General features: G+C 61.7%; 1 protein-coding gene across 2 annotated transcripts in view; it reads left to right on the top strand.

Annotated features, from left to right (window-relative positions):
- The window catches only part of INTS3 (integrator complex subunit 3), a 34904-nt gene extending 21172 nt beyond the window's left edge, over positions 1–13732 (top strand). For both annotated transcript variants that reach the window (XM_090054846.1, XM_090054847.1), the window contains exons 13-30: positions 98–189; positions 662–768; positions 1323–1442; positions 2562–2691; positions 3505–3559; positions 4251–4354; positions 4784–4828; positions 5376–5495; positions 5685–5838; positions 7260–7328; positions 8466–8541; positions 9857–9970; positions 10082–10130; positions 10605–10772; positions 11829–11929; positions 12446–12518; positions 12873–13029; positions 13285–13732. In XM_090054846.1, the coding sequence (XP_089910972.1) occupies positions 98–189; positions 662–768; positions 1323–1442; positions 2562–2691; positions 3505–3559; positions 4251–4354; positions 4784–4828; positions 5376–5495; positions 5685–5838; positions 7260–7328; positions 8466–8541; positions 9857–9970; positions 10082–10130; positions 10605–10772; positions 11829–11929; positions 12446–12518; positions 12873–13029; positions 13285–13362 (1812 nt within the window). In that variant the 3' untranslated portion in view covers positions 13363–13732. The remainder of the gene's footprint in view (positions 1–97; positions 190–661; positions 769–1322; positions 1443–2561; positions 2692–3504; positions 3560–4250; positions 4355–4783; positions 4829–5375; positions 5496–5684; positions 5839–7259; positions 7329–8465; positions 8542–9856; positions 9971–10081; positions 10131–10604; positions 10773–11828; positions 11930–12445; positions 12519–12872; positions 13030–13284) is intronic.
- Positions 13733–13759: the final 27 nt, after the last annotated feature.

Here is a 13759-nt window from a genome sequence, read left to right as displayed (position 1 = left end):
GGCCGGGTGCGTGGGAGCAGCCTGGGTCCTCATACGCAGCCTGGGGTGCTGAAGTCAATCTACACCCATCACTAACACTGCCTCTCTTCCCTTGCAGATCATTCCCAACTTCTACCCCCCACTGGAGGCCCATGTCCGGCAAGGCGTCTTCAACTCCCTCACACACATCGTGGAGAAACGTGTCCTTGCGTAAGCTGGCCCTGGGTTCCAGATGTTCCCAGCCCCCATCCACAGCTCTGCCTGGGCTCCAGCCCCCCAGGGCCTAGCAGACCCCCTTCCCCACCCCCACCTCTGAGCAGCAACCCACTGTTTCTTTACCTTGGGGGCTTTTGGTGCAGGCCAGCCCCAAGTACTTTTGGTGCAGGCCAGCCCCAAGTGCCCCCAGCAGCTTTCTGGCTGCCCTCTCTCTCTTCACAAAACCAATCAGGAGGGTGTCCAGAGGTCGGGGCTGCCTCCAGGCACCAGAGCTCAGGGCGTAGCAGGAAGGCGTTGGTCAGACAGTCTTTGTTCTGCACCAAGCCTGATGCTTCTCTGGACACAGGTGCCAGGATTCTGCCCTCAGTGGAAGGAGGGGTCACTGGGGGATCTGGCCTGGCACGTGGGCAGAACAGGGAAAAGCACCTGCACATGGTCCTGCTCACCCCATCTTAATCCCCGTCAGGCACCTGGCTCCCCTGTTTGACAACCCCAAGCTGGACAAGGAGCTCCGGGCTATGCTGAGGGAGAAGTTCCCTGAGTTCTGCAGCTCACCCTCGCCTCCCATCGAAGGTGCGTGTCAGCAGGGCACCCAGTGCTTTGGAGGCCATGGCTCCTGCTAGCTGCCCCTGGCTCCCTGAATGAACCAAGAGCCAGGGGAGGGCATCACACCAGCTGAGGGGCAGACCACAGAGCTCAGCCAAGCTGGAGGCTCTGTTTTCACACCTGTGCATCGCAGGCCTGATGTCCAGCCCAGATCTGGCTATGGAGCAGTTGGGGCACTAGCAGGAGCCTGCTTCCCTCCTGCCCCTCAGCTGCTGCCAGCTGTCTGGCCGCAGGCAAGGGGAAGAAGTGGCAGGATGCTGCTGGCCTGGAGTACATGGTGCCATGGGCTGGTGGAGCTCCAGGGCACTTCCAGGGCTGGTGATAGTTTGGTGTCTCCCCCTTAGCCCTAGCCATTCTGGGCAGGGTCGCTTGCTGTCATGGCAGCTCCCCTAGTTGGTCTCCTGCTCCCCTTTTCCCCTGGGGGAGGCTGCCCATGGCCCATGGAAACCTGCCCTGCCCTGCCCTGTTCCCAGCTGTGGGGACCACACAAGTGCACTGACTCCTTGGCCCAATTCTTGCAGTCAAAATCGAGGAGCCGGTTTCCATGGAAATGGACAATCACATGTCTGACAAGGATGACAGTTGCTATGACAATGCAGAGGCGGCCTTCAGTGATGACGAGGAGGACTTGAACAGCAAAGGTGAGGTGGCCGGCGCAGCGCAGTTCAGCCCTGCTCAGCCGGCGTCAGCTAGCTCCTCAGTGCCACTAGATTTACCCAGCACGATTAGCTGTAGTCGCGGACCCCCCAGGCTCTGTTCAGAAACCTCCCAAAGGAGCCAGGCAGAGGGAGCACACTGGGAGCACAGTTCCCAGAATGCTGCATCTTCCCAGGCAGCTTCAGGGCCTGTGCAGCTCTGTCCTGCAAGGGGACGGCACTTGTCCAGAGCTCTGCAGCCACCAACTGCTGCCCCAGGACCTACTGCCATGGGGAGAGCAGCTTGGGCCACATCTCTCTGGATAGCTACTTCCAAGGTGGCCCTTCCTTAGCTGCAGGAGATTCCCATGCTGCCCCCCAGTCTGGCTCATGGGTCCACCTAGGTTTCCAACTCTCCTGGGACCCATAGATGACAAGCCTAGCTCATGTGCCCGATTTGGTTGGGGGGTTTCCCGGCAGCAGCAGTACAGACTGGCTGGGCTCTGAACAGGCACTGTTCATGACATTTGGGCCTCATGCACTCAGTGAGCTTGCAGTCAGGCGCTATGAGAAGTTAGGTCTCGGCCCCTGAGACGCCTGGCCTGTCTGCAGTTGGAATTTCTGCTTTCGGGCGCTGCAGACCCATGGGAGCCTCAGTATGTTGACCCGTCCCTTCAGCTTCTGACATGCATCCCGCTGTGAAACAGCTGTGGGGGCTTCAAGTGCCCTGGCTGGGGGTCATCTGGGCTGGGGAGGGACTTGAGAAGCAGCATTTGCCTAGGGTACTGGGCCCAGAGGAGTGACCAGGACCCCGAGGCCACATGCCTGGGAGGGCAGGAGGCTTGAGAATAGGGCCAGTCACCTTGAGCAGATGTGTGCACGCAGCTCCTGAAGGACCCGTCTCTAGGATGCTACAGCAATGGCAACAGAGAGAGGAGGCATGGTGGTGGGGTCCTGAGTCTTGAAACAAGAGGGTCCCTGGCCTAGCAGCCCTGCTCCAAGCCTCTTCCCCAGTCGGAGGTCCAGAGTCTGTACAGATCTCAGGGTCCATCTCCCAGGACACCTGGTACTTGCAGACCTATCGCTCAGGCTGCCCAGCTGAGTCATCCATTCCCCTCTCTCCAGGGAAGAAGCGAGAGTTCCGGTTCCACCCAATCAAAGAGACCATTGTCGAGGAGCCTGTCGACATCACGCCCTTCCTGGACCAGCTGGACGAGTCTTTGAAGGACAAAGTCGTGTTGCTGCAGAAGGGCAGGTGGGCATTGCTGAAGGACTCACACTCCCACCTCTTCCCCTCGCCACTCATTCACCAGGTGCTCGGGGTGCAGCTGCCCACCCCAGATCCCCAGCACTGGAGACTGGCTCAGAAATGCTCATGGACAGATCTGTGACTGTGAGGTGCCCAGGCAGACTGTCTCCTGCCACCAGTCTGCCCCGGCCCCTCACAGATGGGCGCCTTTGGGGGTCTCTGTCCCTGGAACAAGTGCTGGCAGGGGGGCAGCGCTCCGTGTCATCCTGCCCACAGCCTGCTCCTCCCACCCTCCTTGGAGCAACCCAGCCTTTGCAGCTGCACCCAAGCCTTAGTGACTGGTGAGAGACGGGCCATGCCAGCCTGGTGGGCTTCTCCTAATGGCAGCGCCTGCCTGAGAGGAGCTGGCTGGTCGCCCTCCCTGTGCCTTAGACACCTTGGGCTGAAGGGGTGCCACAGGCCCCCTGGAGCTCTCCATAGTCTCTTCTTCTATCCTTGACCTTGGACTCACCCTGCCCCATGGCACCGCAGGCTACAGCAATCAATGCCCATGTAGCTGTCCATGCATTTCATCTCCTGCTTGAGTCACTTAATTAGTTTGCTGTACGTGCGTGCCCGGAGCAGCGAGCACCAGGTGCTGCATCAGCCCAGCGCGTGTTTGGGCCTCTCCTTCCCGTAAGCACTGCCTCATCCGCGCCCCCCACCAGCTCTCAGGCCCTCTGCGCTCCCAGGCCGAGCCAGCTCAGCACAAAGTGCTATTGTCCCCACGCTCGATATCTCCCTGCATAACTTGAATTTCCTTTTGTTGTTGTGCTTCAGCGACACGGAAGCTCAGTGTGAGGTCATGCAGGAAATCGTGGATCAAGTCCTGGAGGTAATGACTGGGACCCGAAAGCCACGTTCCCACCCAGCGCAGGACCCCAGTGCGGCTGTGCCAGCCTGCTTGGGAGGGGGCCTGAGCAGAGACCAGCCTGTACTGGGCCAGAACCAGGGCTACATTCACAGTCTTCATTAAAACCCTGTCACTGGGTGAGGGGGAAATGGGAGCCAGAGGCTTGGCAGCTCCCAAAATGCTGCAGCCCCAAGTGTCTGCTAAGTGCCCGTCTCGCTGGCAACCAGCTGTGACAGCAGCTCTCTTCACTGTGCTATAGCAACGGCGATTACCGAGGGGGTGGAGAGGGGCTCTTCTCTGGAGCCGTCAGGCACGGGCCTAGGAGCCGTGGCCTCAAGCTGCAGCAGGGGAAACAGGTTGGAGATGAGGTAGAACTTCCTGCCCCTGGGGATGGTCAGGCATTGGAACAGGCTGCCCTGAGCAGTGGGGGAAATTTCCAAGAGCAGGTGGACAGACACATGGCTGAGATAGTTTAGTTGAGGATGATCCTGCCTTGATCAGGGGGCTGGACTAGATTTGGTCTTGTGGGGTCCCATCCAGCTCTGCTCTCCTGGGAACAGAGTGAGCCCAGGTCCCAGCCACACGGTGCCACGTTCTAGGCTGGACACAACCTTCTGCTCAAATCCAGGTCGGGTGGTAGAACAACTTCCCCTTCTCATCCTTTCTCCACCAGGAGGACTTTGACTCCGAGCAGCTCTCGGTGCTGGCTTCCTGCCTGCAGGAGCTCTTCAAGGCGCACTTCCGCGGGGAGGTTTTGCCAGAGGAAATCACAGAAGAGTAAGGAGGGCTGTCCTCTCTCTCCCATCCCTCCAAGCCGAGAGTCGGGTTTCCACCATTTCCTGCACCCTGGCACGTGGGAAGCTTGCGTAGTCTGGCCCAGGGAAGCTGTGGAGCAGTAGGGACCGATGTCCTGCTGAGGCAGGCAGCTGGAGGATACAGCCTCCAGTGAAACCATCCGTTCCTTCCCTACTTCTTAGCATGTGGGAAGTGAGAGCAGGGGCACTCATTGCCTAGGGAGCTCCTGGGGGCTCCCATGTCCAAGTGCCCTGCTGTTTTGGTCCCCAGGGCAGTGTCCAGCCTTGGTGCACAGGGGAAGTGGGGCAGACACTTGCTGGGGATGCTGAGGGTCTGTTCCACAGGGCTGGGCCCCAGGAGCTGCTGACCACAAGCAGCTGGGACCTGTCTGACCTGGCGCTTTTCCCGCAGGTCTCTGGAGGAGTCGGTGGGGAAGCCGCTTTACCTAATATTTAGGTATGTGGGTGAGAGCTTGGACCCGCACTGATGGGATGGAAAGGAGGAGTGCTTTGGGTGCCCCCACATGCTCACTGCAGGCTGCCTCAGCTCCATTCTGGTCCCTCTTTCTCTGCTGACATGTGGCCTCAGCAGAGCATGCCACACACCAGGGGCTACCTGCCAAGGGTGCCTCAGGTCAGGGGCACCAGGGCCAAGCCCTCAGCTCTGTCCCCACAAGCCTCTGTGACAGCTGGGTCCTGAAAGTGTCTTGGGGGGGCTTACCTGGAGCCCATCGCCTGCCCTGTGACTCTGCATAGCCCCAGCCCATGGATTCCTGGCTCCTGAGGCTGCTTGCTGGGAGGTGCATCCTGGTGTCTGCTGCTTCTGGAGGCTCCAGGAGGGGACATCAGACTGGCCAGAGATGCCCTGAGTTGCTTGTATCCACTGGTCCCCTCTCTCCTGGCTGCACAGGACACTCCTGTCTGAGCCCACGTACCAGGCACTGGCCTGTCTGAGATCCATGGTGGCATTCTCCCCTATCTCCCTCTCCCCAATACCCTTCAAGGAATCTCTGCCAGATGCAGGAAGACAACAGCGGCTTCTCCCTACTGCTGGATCTCCTATCCGAGCTCTACCAGAAGCAGCCCAAGATCGGCTACCATCTCCTCTACTACCTGAAAGCCAGGTAGGCCTATGTGGGCAGCAGGGCCTGGCACTGGGGGCAGTCAGGCTGCAGCTGGGACTTGGTCAGAACAGGACATGTGGGTGTTAGCACTGCCCATCGAGCGTGGGCTGGGGCAAGTGTTCAGTGTCCTGGCACTGGCTGGCATGGTGCCTGTTAGCCAGCACTCACACCAGCCCCTGCCCCTTGCAGCAAAGCAGCTGCCGGAAAGATGAACCTGTACGAGTCCTTCGCCCAGGCCACGCAGCTGGGGGACCTGCACACGTGCCTCATGATGGACATGAAAGCTTGCCAGGAGGATGATGTGCGGCTACTGTGCTACCTCACCCCCTCCATATACACAGAGGTAAGAGCCTGGCCTGCTCCATTTGGTTGCCTGGGACTGGGGTCTCTGCCTGGGGGCACAGGCCTCGCTGGTCCCAGCCCTGGCCCCTGGGGCATTCCTCAGCTGCTGCCTCAACTTCCCTTCCATTCCTGCCACAGCGAGAACTTGTTATGTCCTAAGTCAAAAGCCTTGTGCAGTGCGAAGCCGGCTGTCCAGGGCTCAGAGAGGGCTGTGCTCACTAGCTGCTGTGTTCTGGGGGCCAGAGAAAGCAGCAAGGGAGGGGGCGTGCAAGGAAACCCTTGGGTTAATGAACATCTCATGGCCTCCATCTGGAGGCAGCTTGGAGCAGCCCACCTGCCTGCTGGGCCCCATGTGGTGCCCCATTGCAGAGCATGCTCCGAGGGGAGGGGGAGGGCCCCTGCCCATGCCTCAGCCCATGGCTGCACCATAGGGCTCAGGGATTAGGGCTCCCATGATTCAACATGATCTTGGGTGGAGCTGCTGTTCCCTCTCCCTCGCCAGGATGTTGACGGGCTCAGCTCTCACCTCCAACCCCTCATGGACTCACTCCAGCCAGGCCCTGGGAGGGGTGGCATGGGCTGGTGTCCAGTCGCTGTTCCAATCTGCCAGCTTCATGCCCTTCGAAAGCCTGCAATGGTTGTGGCATTGTGCAGCGCAAAGAGCGGGCTCCCCCGGCCTTCTCCCCATGTACTAGCTGAGGGGAGCAGCCACAAATCCATGAGTGCTGCCTGCAGCCAGCTGGGGCAGGGTTGAGTGCAACAGGAGACGTAGCATTGCAGGTCGGCCTTGGGCAGTAGCTCCTGGCTGAGAGCAGTGGTCAGCTCTGGCCCAGGTCCCTCGCAGAGTGTTGCTATTCCCACTCCCACGGGCAGGGCAGGCCAAGGCCTGGGGGCCAGGTTCGAGGGGCTGCCATGCTTCTAGCCAGCCCTGCCTGTGTATCATACCCCTACCCCACCTCTCCGCCCCATTCCCTGCAGCTTCCTGCAACTACATGCAGCCCAGGAGCTTTCAGCCAAATTTGCAGCTATAGGGGAAGCATGGGCTTGGCTCCAGGGGTGCCTGGCCCAGCTGACTTCTACCCCATGTGAAACAGCCCCCTTTCCACTGCTGCTGTGTCCACAACACCAGAATTAACGTGGGCTGTGCTGCAGGAGAACCCTTGGCACTGGGCAGGGTTCCCAGCACCACAGGCACACTTGCCAGCTCCAGCCTCACGAAAAACAAGCGGGTTTGCTCAGGGCTGGGTAGGTTGTAAGGGAGGGCCATTGTAGAGCTCAACACAGCGCGCACACAGAGCGGCGGCAGCATCTTGCTGGATGTTGTTGGAGAGCTTGTGTGGCCTCGGACACAGACCGACGGGGCCAGCTCCATTCTCCCAGCCGTCCCCTCCTGAGCCTCACTCTGAACTTGGACTCTTCCAGTTCCCAGATGAGACCCTGCGAAGCGGGGAGCTGCTGAACATGATTGTGGCTGTCATCGACTCTGCCCAGGTGAGCGGGCAGCTCAGCCTCCCCTGCAGGGTGAGCAGGGCACAGAGCCCTGGCGAGACCCTCCTGGCAGGGGCTGCACTGCTAAGTTGCCATGACGCCAGCCAGAGGGACCCAAAAATAGCTGACGGGAATGTGGCAGGTGCTCGGAGCCAGGCGCCAAGCTCTGCTCTGTCTGGGCATGATGTGCTGATAACCCCTGGCTTGCCCTGTTTACCCAGCCTGGGTTGGAAGCAGTCCCAGGCATGCATGCTCTCAGCCGGCCCCTCCTTTCCTAGTGTCTTTCTGGGATTGGGGTTGGGCCCAAGTTGCGGGGGGCGCCCTGACAGCCTCCCCTCACCTCCACACTGCTCAGTCACCACCCACAGGGCACAGGCTCGGGCTGTTCCTGGTACAGCATTTCCTTTCCCCTCCCTCATCCACTCTGTCCATCTCTTCTGCTCATTTGTCCCTGCTGGTTTCATCTTTTTCCCTGCCGTGTTCTGGCCATGAGGCCAGTGGTTCCCCCTCCCCACAGGGTGCAAAGGAGGTCTGGCCTCCCCCCAGCTGGCAGCTTGTGCACCACTCTGAGCCAGCTCCTGGAAACAGCCACAGGGCATCATGTACTTCCATCCCCCCTCCAGCCTTCCCAGAGCCTGGGGCAGGGGCTGGTTCACAGCTGGACATCCCTGCTCCTAGGCTTATGCCTTGCTTGCGACCTCAGTGCTAACCCAAGCACTTGGTCCCGGCTGGCTGCCTGGCCTGGCAGCCTGCACTTCAGATGGGCAGCCAGGATCCAGATGCCATGTGGTCACTCCCTCCATGGCTGGGCAGCACCCTGGCCCTGCTGCATGCTGTGCACTACTCTCCCACCCCTGCCAGCCTGGTGTTGATGTGTGAAGCTGTTAAGCTCTGTATCTGCTTGCCTCTGACAGCTACATCACCCCCAGCTCCAGCTGCTCTGATTTACAAGCCACCTGCAGCTGGCTGGAGGGAGGAGGTACAGCTCCCTGCAGCCTCCTGCTCGCACAGGGCCCTGCTCTACAGGGTGGGCAGCACTTGCCATGCTAGGCCTCTGTCTGAGCTGTTTGCCTGGCAAGCTGCGAACCCTGGGGCATGGAGCCACTCCCCACTGCTCACCCATGGCACTCTGCCTTCCAGCTGCAGGAGCTGGTGTGCCATGTGATGATGGGTAACCTGGTGATGTTCCGGAAGGATTCAGTGCTCAACATCCTGAGTGAGTAATGCCGTGTGCCGCAGGGGAGGGGGCAGCACCAGCCCTGCCCAGCAGCCTCCAGGCACCAACTGCTGGCTGCAGGTCCCAGCTGGACCCAAAGGCCCGATGGGAATGGGGCTTTCTGTGCCCTGAAGCCACGTGGGGTACTAGCATAGGCCGGGAGAGCCACAAGGACTGCCCAGGGGCTGGTACTGGGGGCTGGGCACCACATCATCTACCTTAGTTTGGGGCTGGCAGTTCCTTCCCCACTGCAGAGACAGGATGCTCTGGCCCCATGATAACAAAGGTTTAATTGCCTTTGACTGGCAATTAACTCTCAAGCCACCAGCCTCATGCTCCTAAAATCTGCCTAGTTGAGCTGGCAGGCAGCACATGTATGGCATTGGCTGTCATTCCCTGGGCATGGGAAAGGGCCTGGGTTTTGGGGGTGCAGCTTCTCAGTCCATGCTTGTTGGTGCACACCGCCAAGCCAGGCTTGGCCATCTGAGACAGCATGGGGGGCTGGGCATGAAGAGGTTAACAGGCCTGTGGCTCCCAGTCCTGTGTCAGATCCTGTGGGGCTGGGGCGCACCACACAGCCAGCTCTGAGCAGTACGCCAGCTCAGGGATTAACAAACCTCATTAATGCCCTTCCCCTGAGCCCTTGCAGCTGCCCACACCCATGCCAGCAATGGGGCTCTGGTGCCACCTGTCAGCTGCCAGAATCCTGTCTGTTCTGCCAAGGCACAGTGCTGGCGGCTGTACAGAAACCAGCCCACTGCAGCAGCGAGGCATCCACACTCGGATGTTCAGGCATCCCCAACACCCCCATGCTGCCCCAAGAGGCTACGAGTAGTTAGGGGGCAGCTGCTGGGCCCAGCAGAGGGCATCAGGCTCGGCCCCATGCCCCTCTGCTCCATAAGCAGCTGCCAGCAGAGCCAGGGCAGCATGCCTGGCCAGAGGCAGCGCCTGGTGCAGGAAGACAGCTGGCTGGAGCTGGGTATGGGCTTAGGACCACCTGCAAAGGCCTTGCTTCCTCTGTGGCAGCTGGAGATGGGCAGGATTGAGGGACCTCAGCAGCACTGGAGGGGGAGGCAGGGGCCTGGGGCTGGGCTGGCAGGACCCTGTGGGGTAGAAGTGGGGAGCATGGGGGAGACCTGGGGCCTGCAGGGCAGGAGAGGGTGGATCAGTAGCTTGCCAACTCTTCCCCCCCTCCCCCCACTGGCCCATCATCTGCCCAGCTTCTTGGCAGGGCTAATTGAAGAAAGTACCTGGCACTTCCCCTCCCAGCCTGGCCAGGTCAGGCACCCCTGATGGGCTCTCTGCTCCCCTCTAGTTCAGAGCCTGGACTGGGAGACATTTGAGCAGTACTGCACCTGGCAGCTCTTCCTGGCACACAGCATCCCCCTGGAGACCATCATCCCCATCCTGCAGCACCTCAAGTACAAAGGTGAGCCATCTCGGGGCAGCCTCTGGCCTGGGTGTGGGCAAGCCTCCATGTGGTAGCAGGCCAGATGGGGACCGGGTGGGGACCAATTGGTGACCCCACTTTCCTTTGCAGAGCACCCAGAGGCGCTGTCTTGTTTGCTGCTGCAACTGAGGCGAGAGAAGTAGGTGTCTGGGGCTGCGTGGGGTGGGGGAACCTGGGGGGCTCTGGCAGCTGAGCCACCATGACCACTGCTCCTCCGGCTTGTTAATCCGGCATCGAGCGGTGACATGGCTGGTGCGATTCGTGTCCCAGCAGCATACAACTCCACACAGATGCTGTCGGCAAACAAGTTGCCGCCTGCGCTGGGCCCCCCAGTCGGCACAAGGCAAATGTCCCAGGCTGCGTGGTCACGGATGGGCATGTGGGTGCTGGTGGGTTGGGATCAGACTCCACGCAGCTCCACCATTCCCACGCCCTCCTCTGGGGCCAAGGCTGCGTGGCTGGATGGCACCATGTGCGCAGGCCTGGGTGGGGCCAAGGGCAGTGCAGACCCCAGGGCCTGGGGTCTCTAGGCAGCCTCATGGGCAGGATGGGGGGCAGGGGCTCAGTCCTGGCCCACCACAGCCTCTCCTTTACCCCTCTGCCCCTCTTGCAGGCCTAGTGAGGAGATGGTGAAGATGGTGCTGAGCCGGCCCTGCCACCCTGACGACCAGTTCACCACTAGCATCCTGCGGCACTGGTGCATCAAACACGATGACCTGCTGGCCGAGCACATTAAGTCCCTGCTTATCAAGAACAACAGCCTCCCGCGCAAGCGCCAGAGGTGGGGGCAGGCAGGGGGCAGGAGAGCCGGCAGTGGACTGGGCCCAAGCCTTTCCTTCCACTCTGGCTCTGGGTCAGAGGAACGTGCTGGTGGCAGGAGGGGGCTGCCCATCACCAACCAAAAACTTGCCAGCACAGGCAAGGGGATGCGGAGGGGGGCACAGGCACATTAGGGTCCCTTGTGCTTTGCCCACATCCATGGGGTGGGGTCTCAGCATCCTGGATCACAGCAGCCCCCTCCACCCAGGCCCAAGGGCTGATCACCTACCCCCGGGTGCAGCCAGACCAGGGGGAGCCCTGAGCAGGGGCAGCACCCGCCTTGCCCCCCCACCCCTGCTACCTCCCACAGCGGAGGCGAAGCCAAGAGAGAGGCTATCGCCATAGCAATAAATAATGGACCGCAGGGAGCATGTGCCATAAACAGAGTACCTCCTTCCCCGGTGGCACATGGGGACCCTTGTGTCCCATTCCTGGCTGCGTCGCCTCAGGGCTCCCCTCCCTGGGGTGCCAGGAAAGGGGTCCAGCCAGTGCCAGGTGTGGGAGCTGGACCCAGTGCTGTTGGGAGACTCCTGACTGAAGCAAAATCCTCAGCTTCACTGGAGCCTGTGGCCTGGGCGCTCGGAGGCCCGTGCCCCCATCCACTACGTCAGCCCTGGTCTAAGCCCCTTCCCCACATGGCTCTGCAGGACACAGGCAGCCGGCATGGCACACTGGGTTTCCTGGAGCACAGGGGCCATCTAGCGTCCAGGCGAAGCCTGGCAGTCCCGAGCTGTGCACCATCTCCCGGCACAAGGAGGGGTTGTTGACCGAGCCCTGGCATGTTGCTGGCGGCGCCTGGGCTTGGCCTGGACCCTGCTGTGCTGGGCACAGGGCCAAGGCCACCCCCTCCTCCTCCACGTCATCTCATTGCCGGCTCTTCTGCACTCCGGCACGTGTCCAAAGCTAATCCCTGCTAATGAGCATGTGGCTGCCAGAGTCCCGCTGGGCTGGTGGAAGGGGTCTCTGCGGGGATGTGGCCCTGGCCCCGGGCACTGATGTGGCGCCCTCTCTGTCCCAGCTTGCGCAGCTCCAGCAGCAAACTGGCCCAGCTGACCCTGGAGCAGATCCTGGAGCACCTGGACAACCTCCGGCTCAACCTGACCAACACCAAGCAGAACTGTGCGTACCAGGGGCCTGTGCAGAGCCCAAGCTCAGGGAGGGGGTGCCTGGGGAGGGGGTAGGTTTGGGTCTGCTGCTGTGCTTGGAGCACTGAGGCTGGAGCGGGGTCTGTGGGGTCAGGGCTGCATCTCAGCCCAGCAGTAGCACCAGGATGGTTGGGCCTTGCACTCGGGATCAGGGCCTCTCCATCCATCCGCTGCTGAGCTGCACCAGCCGGAAGCTGGGAGAGACTCAAGGGGCCACAGGCTGGAGCTCCCCCTCCCTGTCCCTCAGTGCCTCCTCTCCCTGCCCCCAGCACCAGTCTGGTGGGACTTGGCTCCTGTGGGGCCTCAGGGCGCCTCAGCAGCCTGTGTCTGCCAGACAGGAGGATGCTGAGGCCAGGGGGAAAGGGATGATCAGGCGCTAGAGCTGGGCTGGGGGGTGTTTCTGACTGGCCCAGCATGTAGGGGTGGTTGGGGGTGGCTTGAGGAGTGCTGGCGGGTGCCAGGCTCTGACCAGCATCTCTGCTTCCGGCAGTTTTCAGCCAGACGCCTATCCTGCAGGCGCTGCAGCACGTCCAGGCCAGCTGTGATGAGGCCCACAAGATGAAGTGAGTGCACTGCGCCGCCCGCCCAGGGGTTTCTACCTCAGCCCCCTGCCCTCAGCTTCGGAGGAGGCCGGGGGCCTGTCCCCACATGGCTGCGGTCCCTGGCAGGCGGCTCCTGCCACCTCATGCTGTGACACTAGAGGGCAGCAGGCAGGAGTCTGAGGGAAGACCGTTGGTAGAGGGGGTTTAGGGTCTCCCTGCCCCATGGCAGGGGCTCTAGCAGCCCCTCAGTCGCGTCCGGTCTAGTCCCCAGCTCTGTCTACCTGCTGCTGATGCCCTATGTGGTGCTGACTGACTTAGCAGGGGAGCAGGGTGCTCAGCCCCCAATGCTAGTGCTCATCCACTCTGTCCCGGCAGGTTCAGCGACCTCTTCTCCCTGGCGGAGGAATATGAGGACTCTTCCAGCAAACCACCCAAGAGCCGCCGGAAAGCCACCCTGTCCAGCCCGCGCAGCCGCAAGAATGCAGCGCAGCCCGCCAACAACGAGGAGGAGTCGGCCTCCAGCAGTGCCTCGGTGAGAGTGGCCCCCTCGCGCTCCCGCCCCACACTCGATCGGGGCAGGCAGCGGGAGCACAGAGCCACCGGCTGGGACCGTTGGCCCCCATGGCGCCCAGGGAGACGGGCTGCAACACGCCGTCAGGGCTGGGGTGCGCCCCATGGGGGTCCCTGGCCTCCCAAGTGGTGAGGGAGGGGGCTGCCTTGCTCGGCTCTGAGCACACAGGACGGCCTGGTTGGCCTTACGCTGACGCCCTCCCGCTCCCCTTGGCAGGAGGAAGAGGACACCAAGCCCAAACCTACCAAGAGGAAACGAAAAGGCTCGTCAGCCGTTGGCTCAGACAGTGACTAAGGTCCCCGCAGCCCTGTGCTGGCAGCAGCCCGCCAAGGGCCTGGAGCGGCACGAGCCACAGCCTGGGAGGCAGCACGGGCAGCTCTTGTCTCCGCGCCCCCCCATGCTGCACTAGGAGGGCACCTGCCGGCCTGCAGCTGCTGCCACTTTTAACCCTTTTTAACCACGGAGCTGGGGTAGGGGCTGGCACCACTGCCGCGCTCCGGGCGCGGGGCCCCTCCCTGTCTGCCTCCAGCTCCAGCCCCAGGGGCCCCATCAGGCGCCGCAGCCGCGGCAGAAATGGGCAGGGGCTCCGGCACTATCAGATGCCCCCTATTTTCATACGAAGACTGTAAATAAATGCTGAGACTCGCCTGTCCTGCTGTCCCGTGCCCGCCTGCAGCTGCCCTCTCTGTGG

The sequence above is a fragment of the Crocodylus siamensis genome, chromosome 6, assembly GCF_052110815.1.
Source record: "Crocodylus siamensis isolate JL-2025a chromosome 6, ASM5211081v1, whole genome shotgun sequence".
NCBI lineage: Eukaryota > Metazoa > Chordata > Crocodylia > Crocodylidae > Crocodylus > Crocodylus siamensis.
The sequence above is the reverse complement of the archived record's forward strand: the minus strand, read 5'-3'. Positions and strand labels throughout refer to the sequence as shown.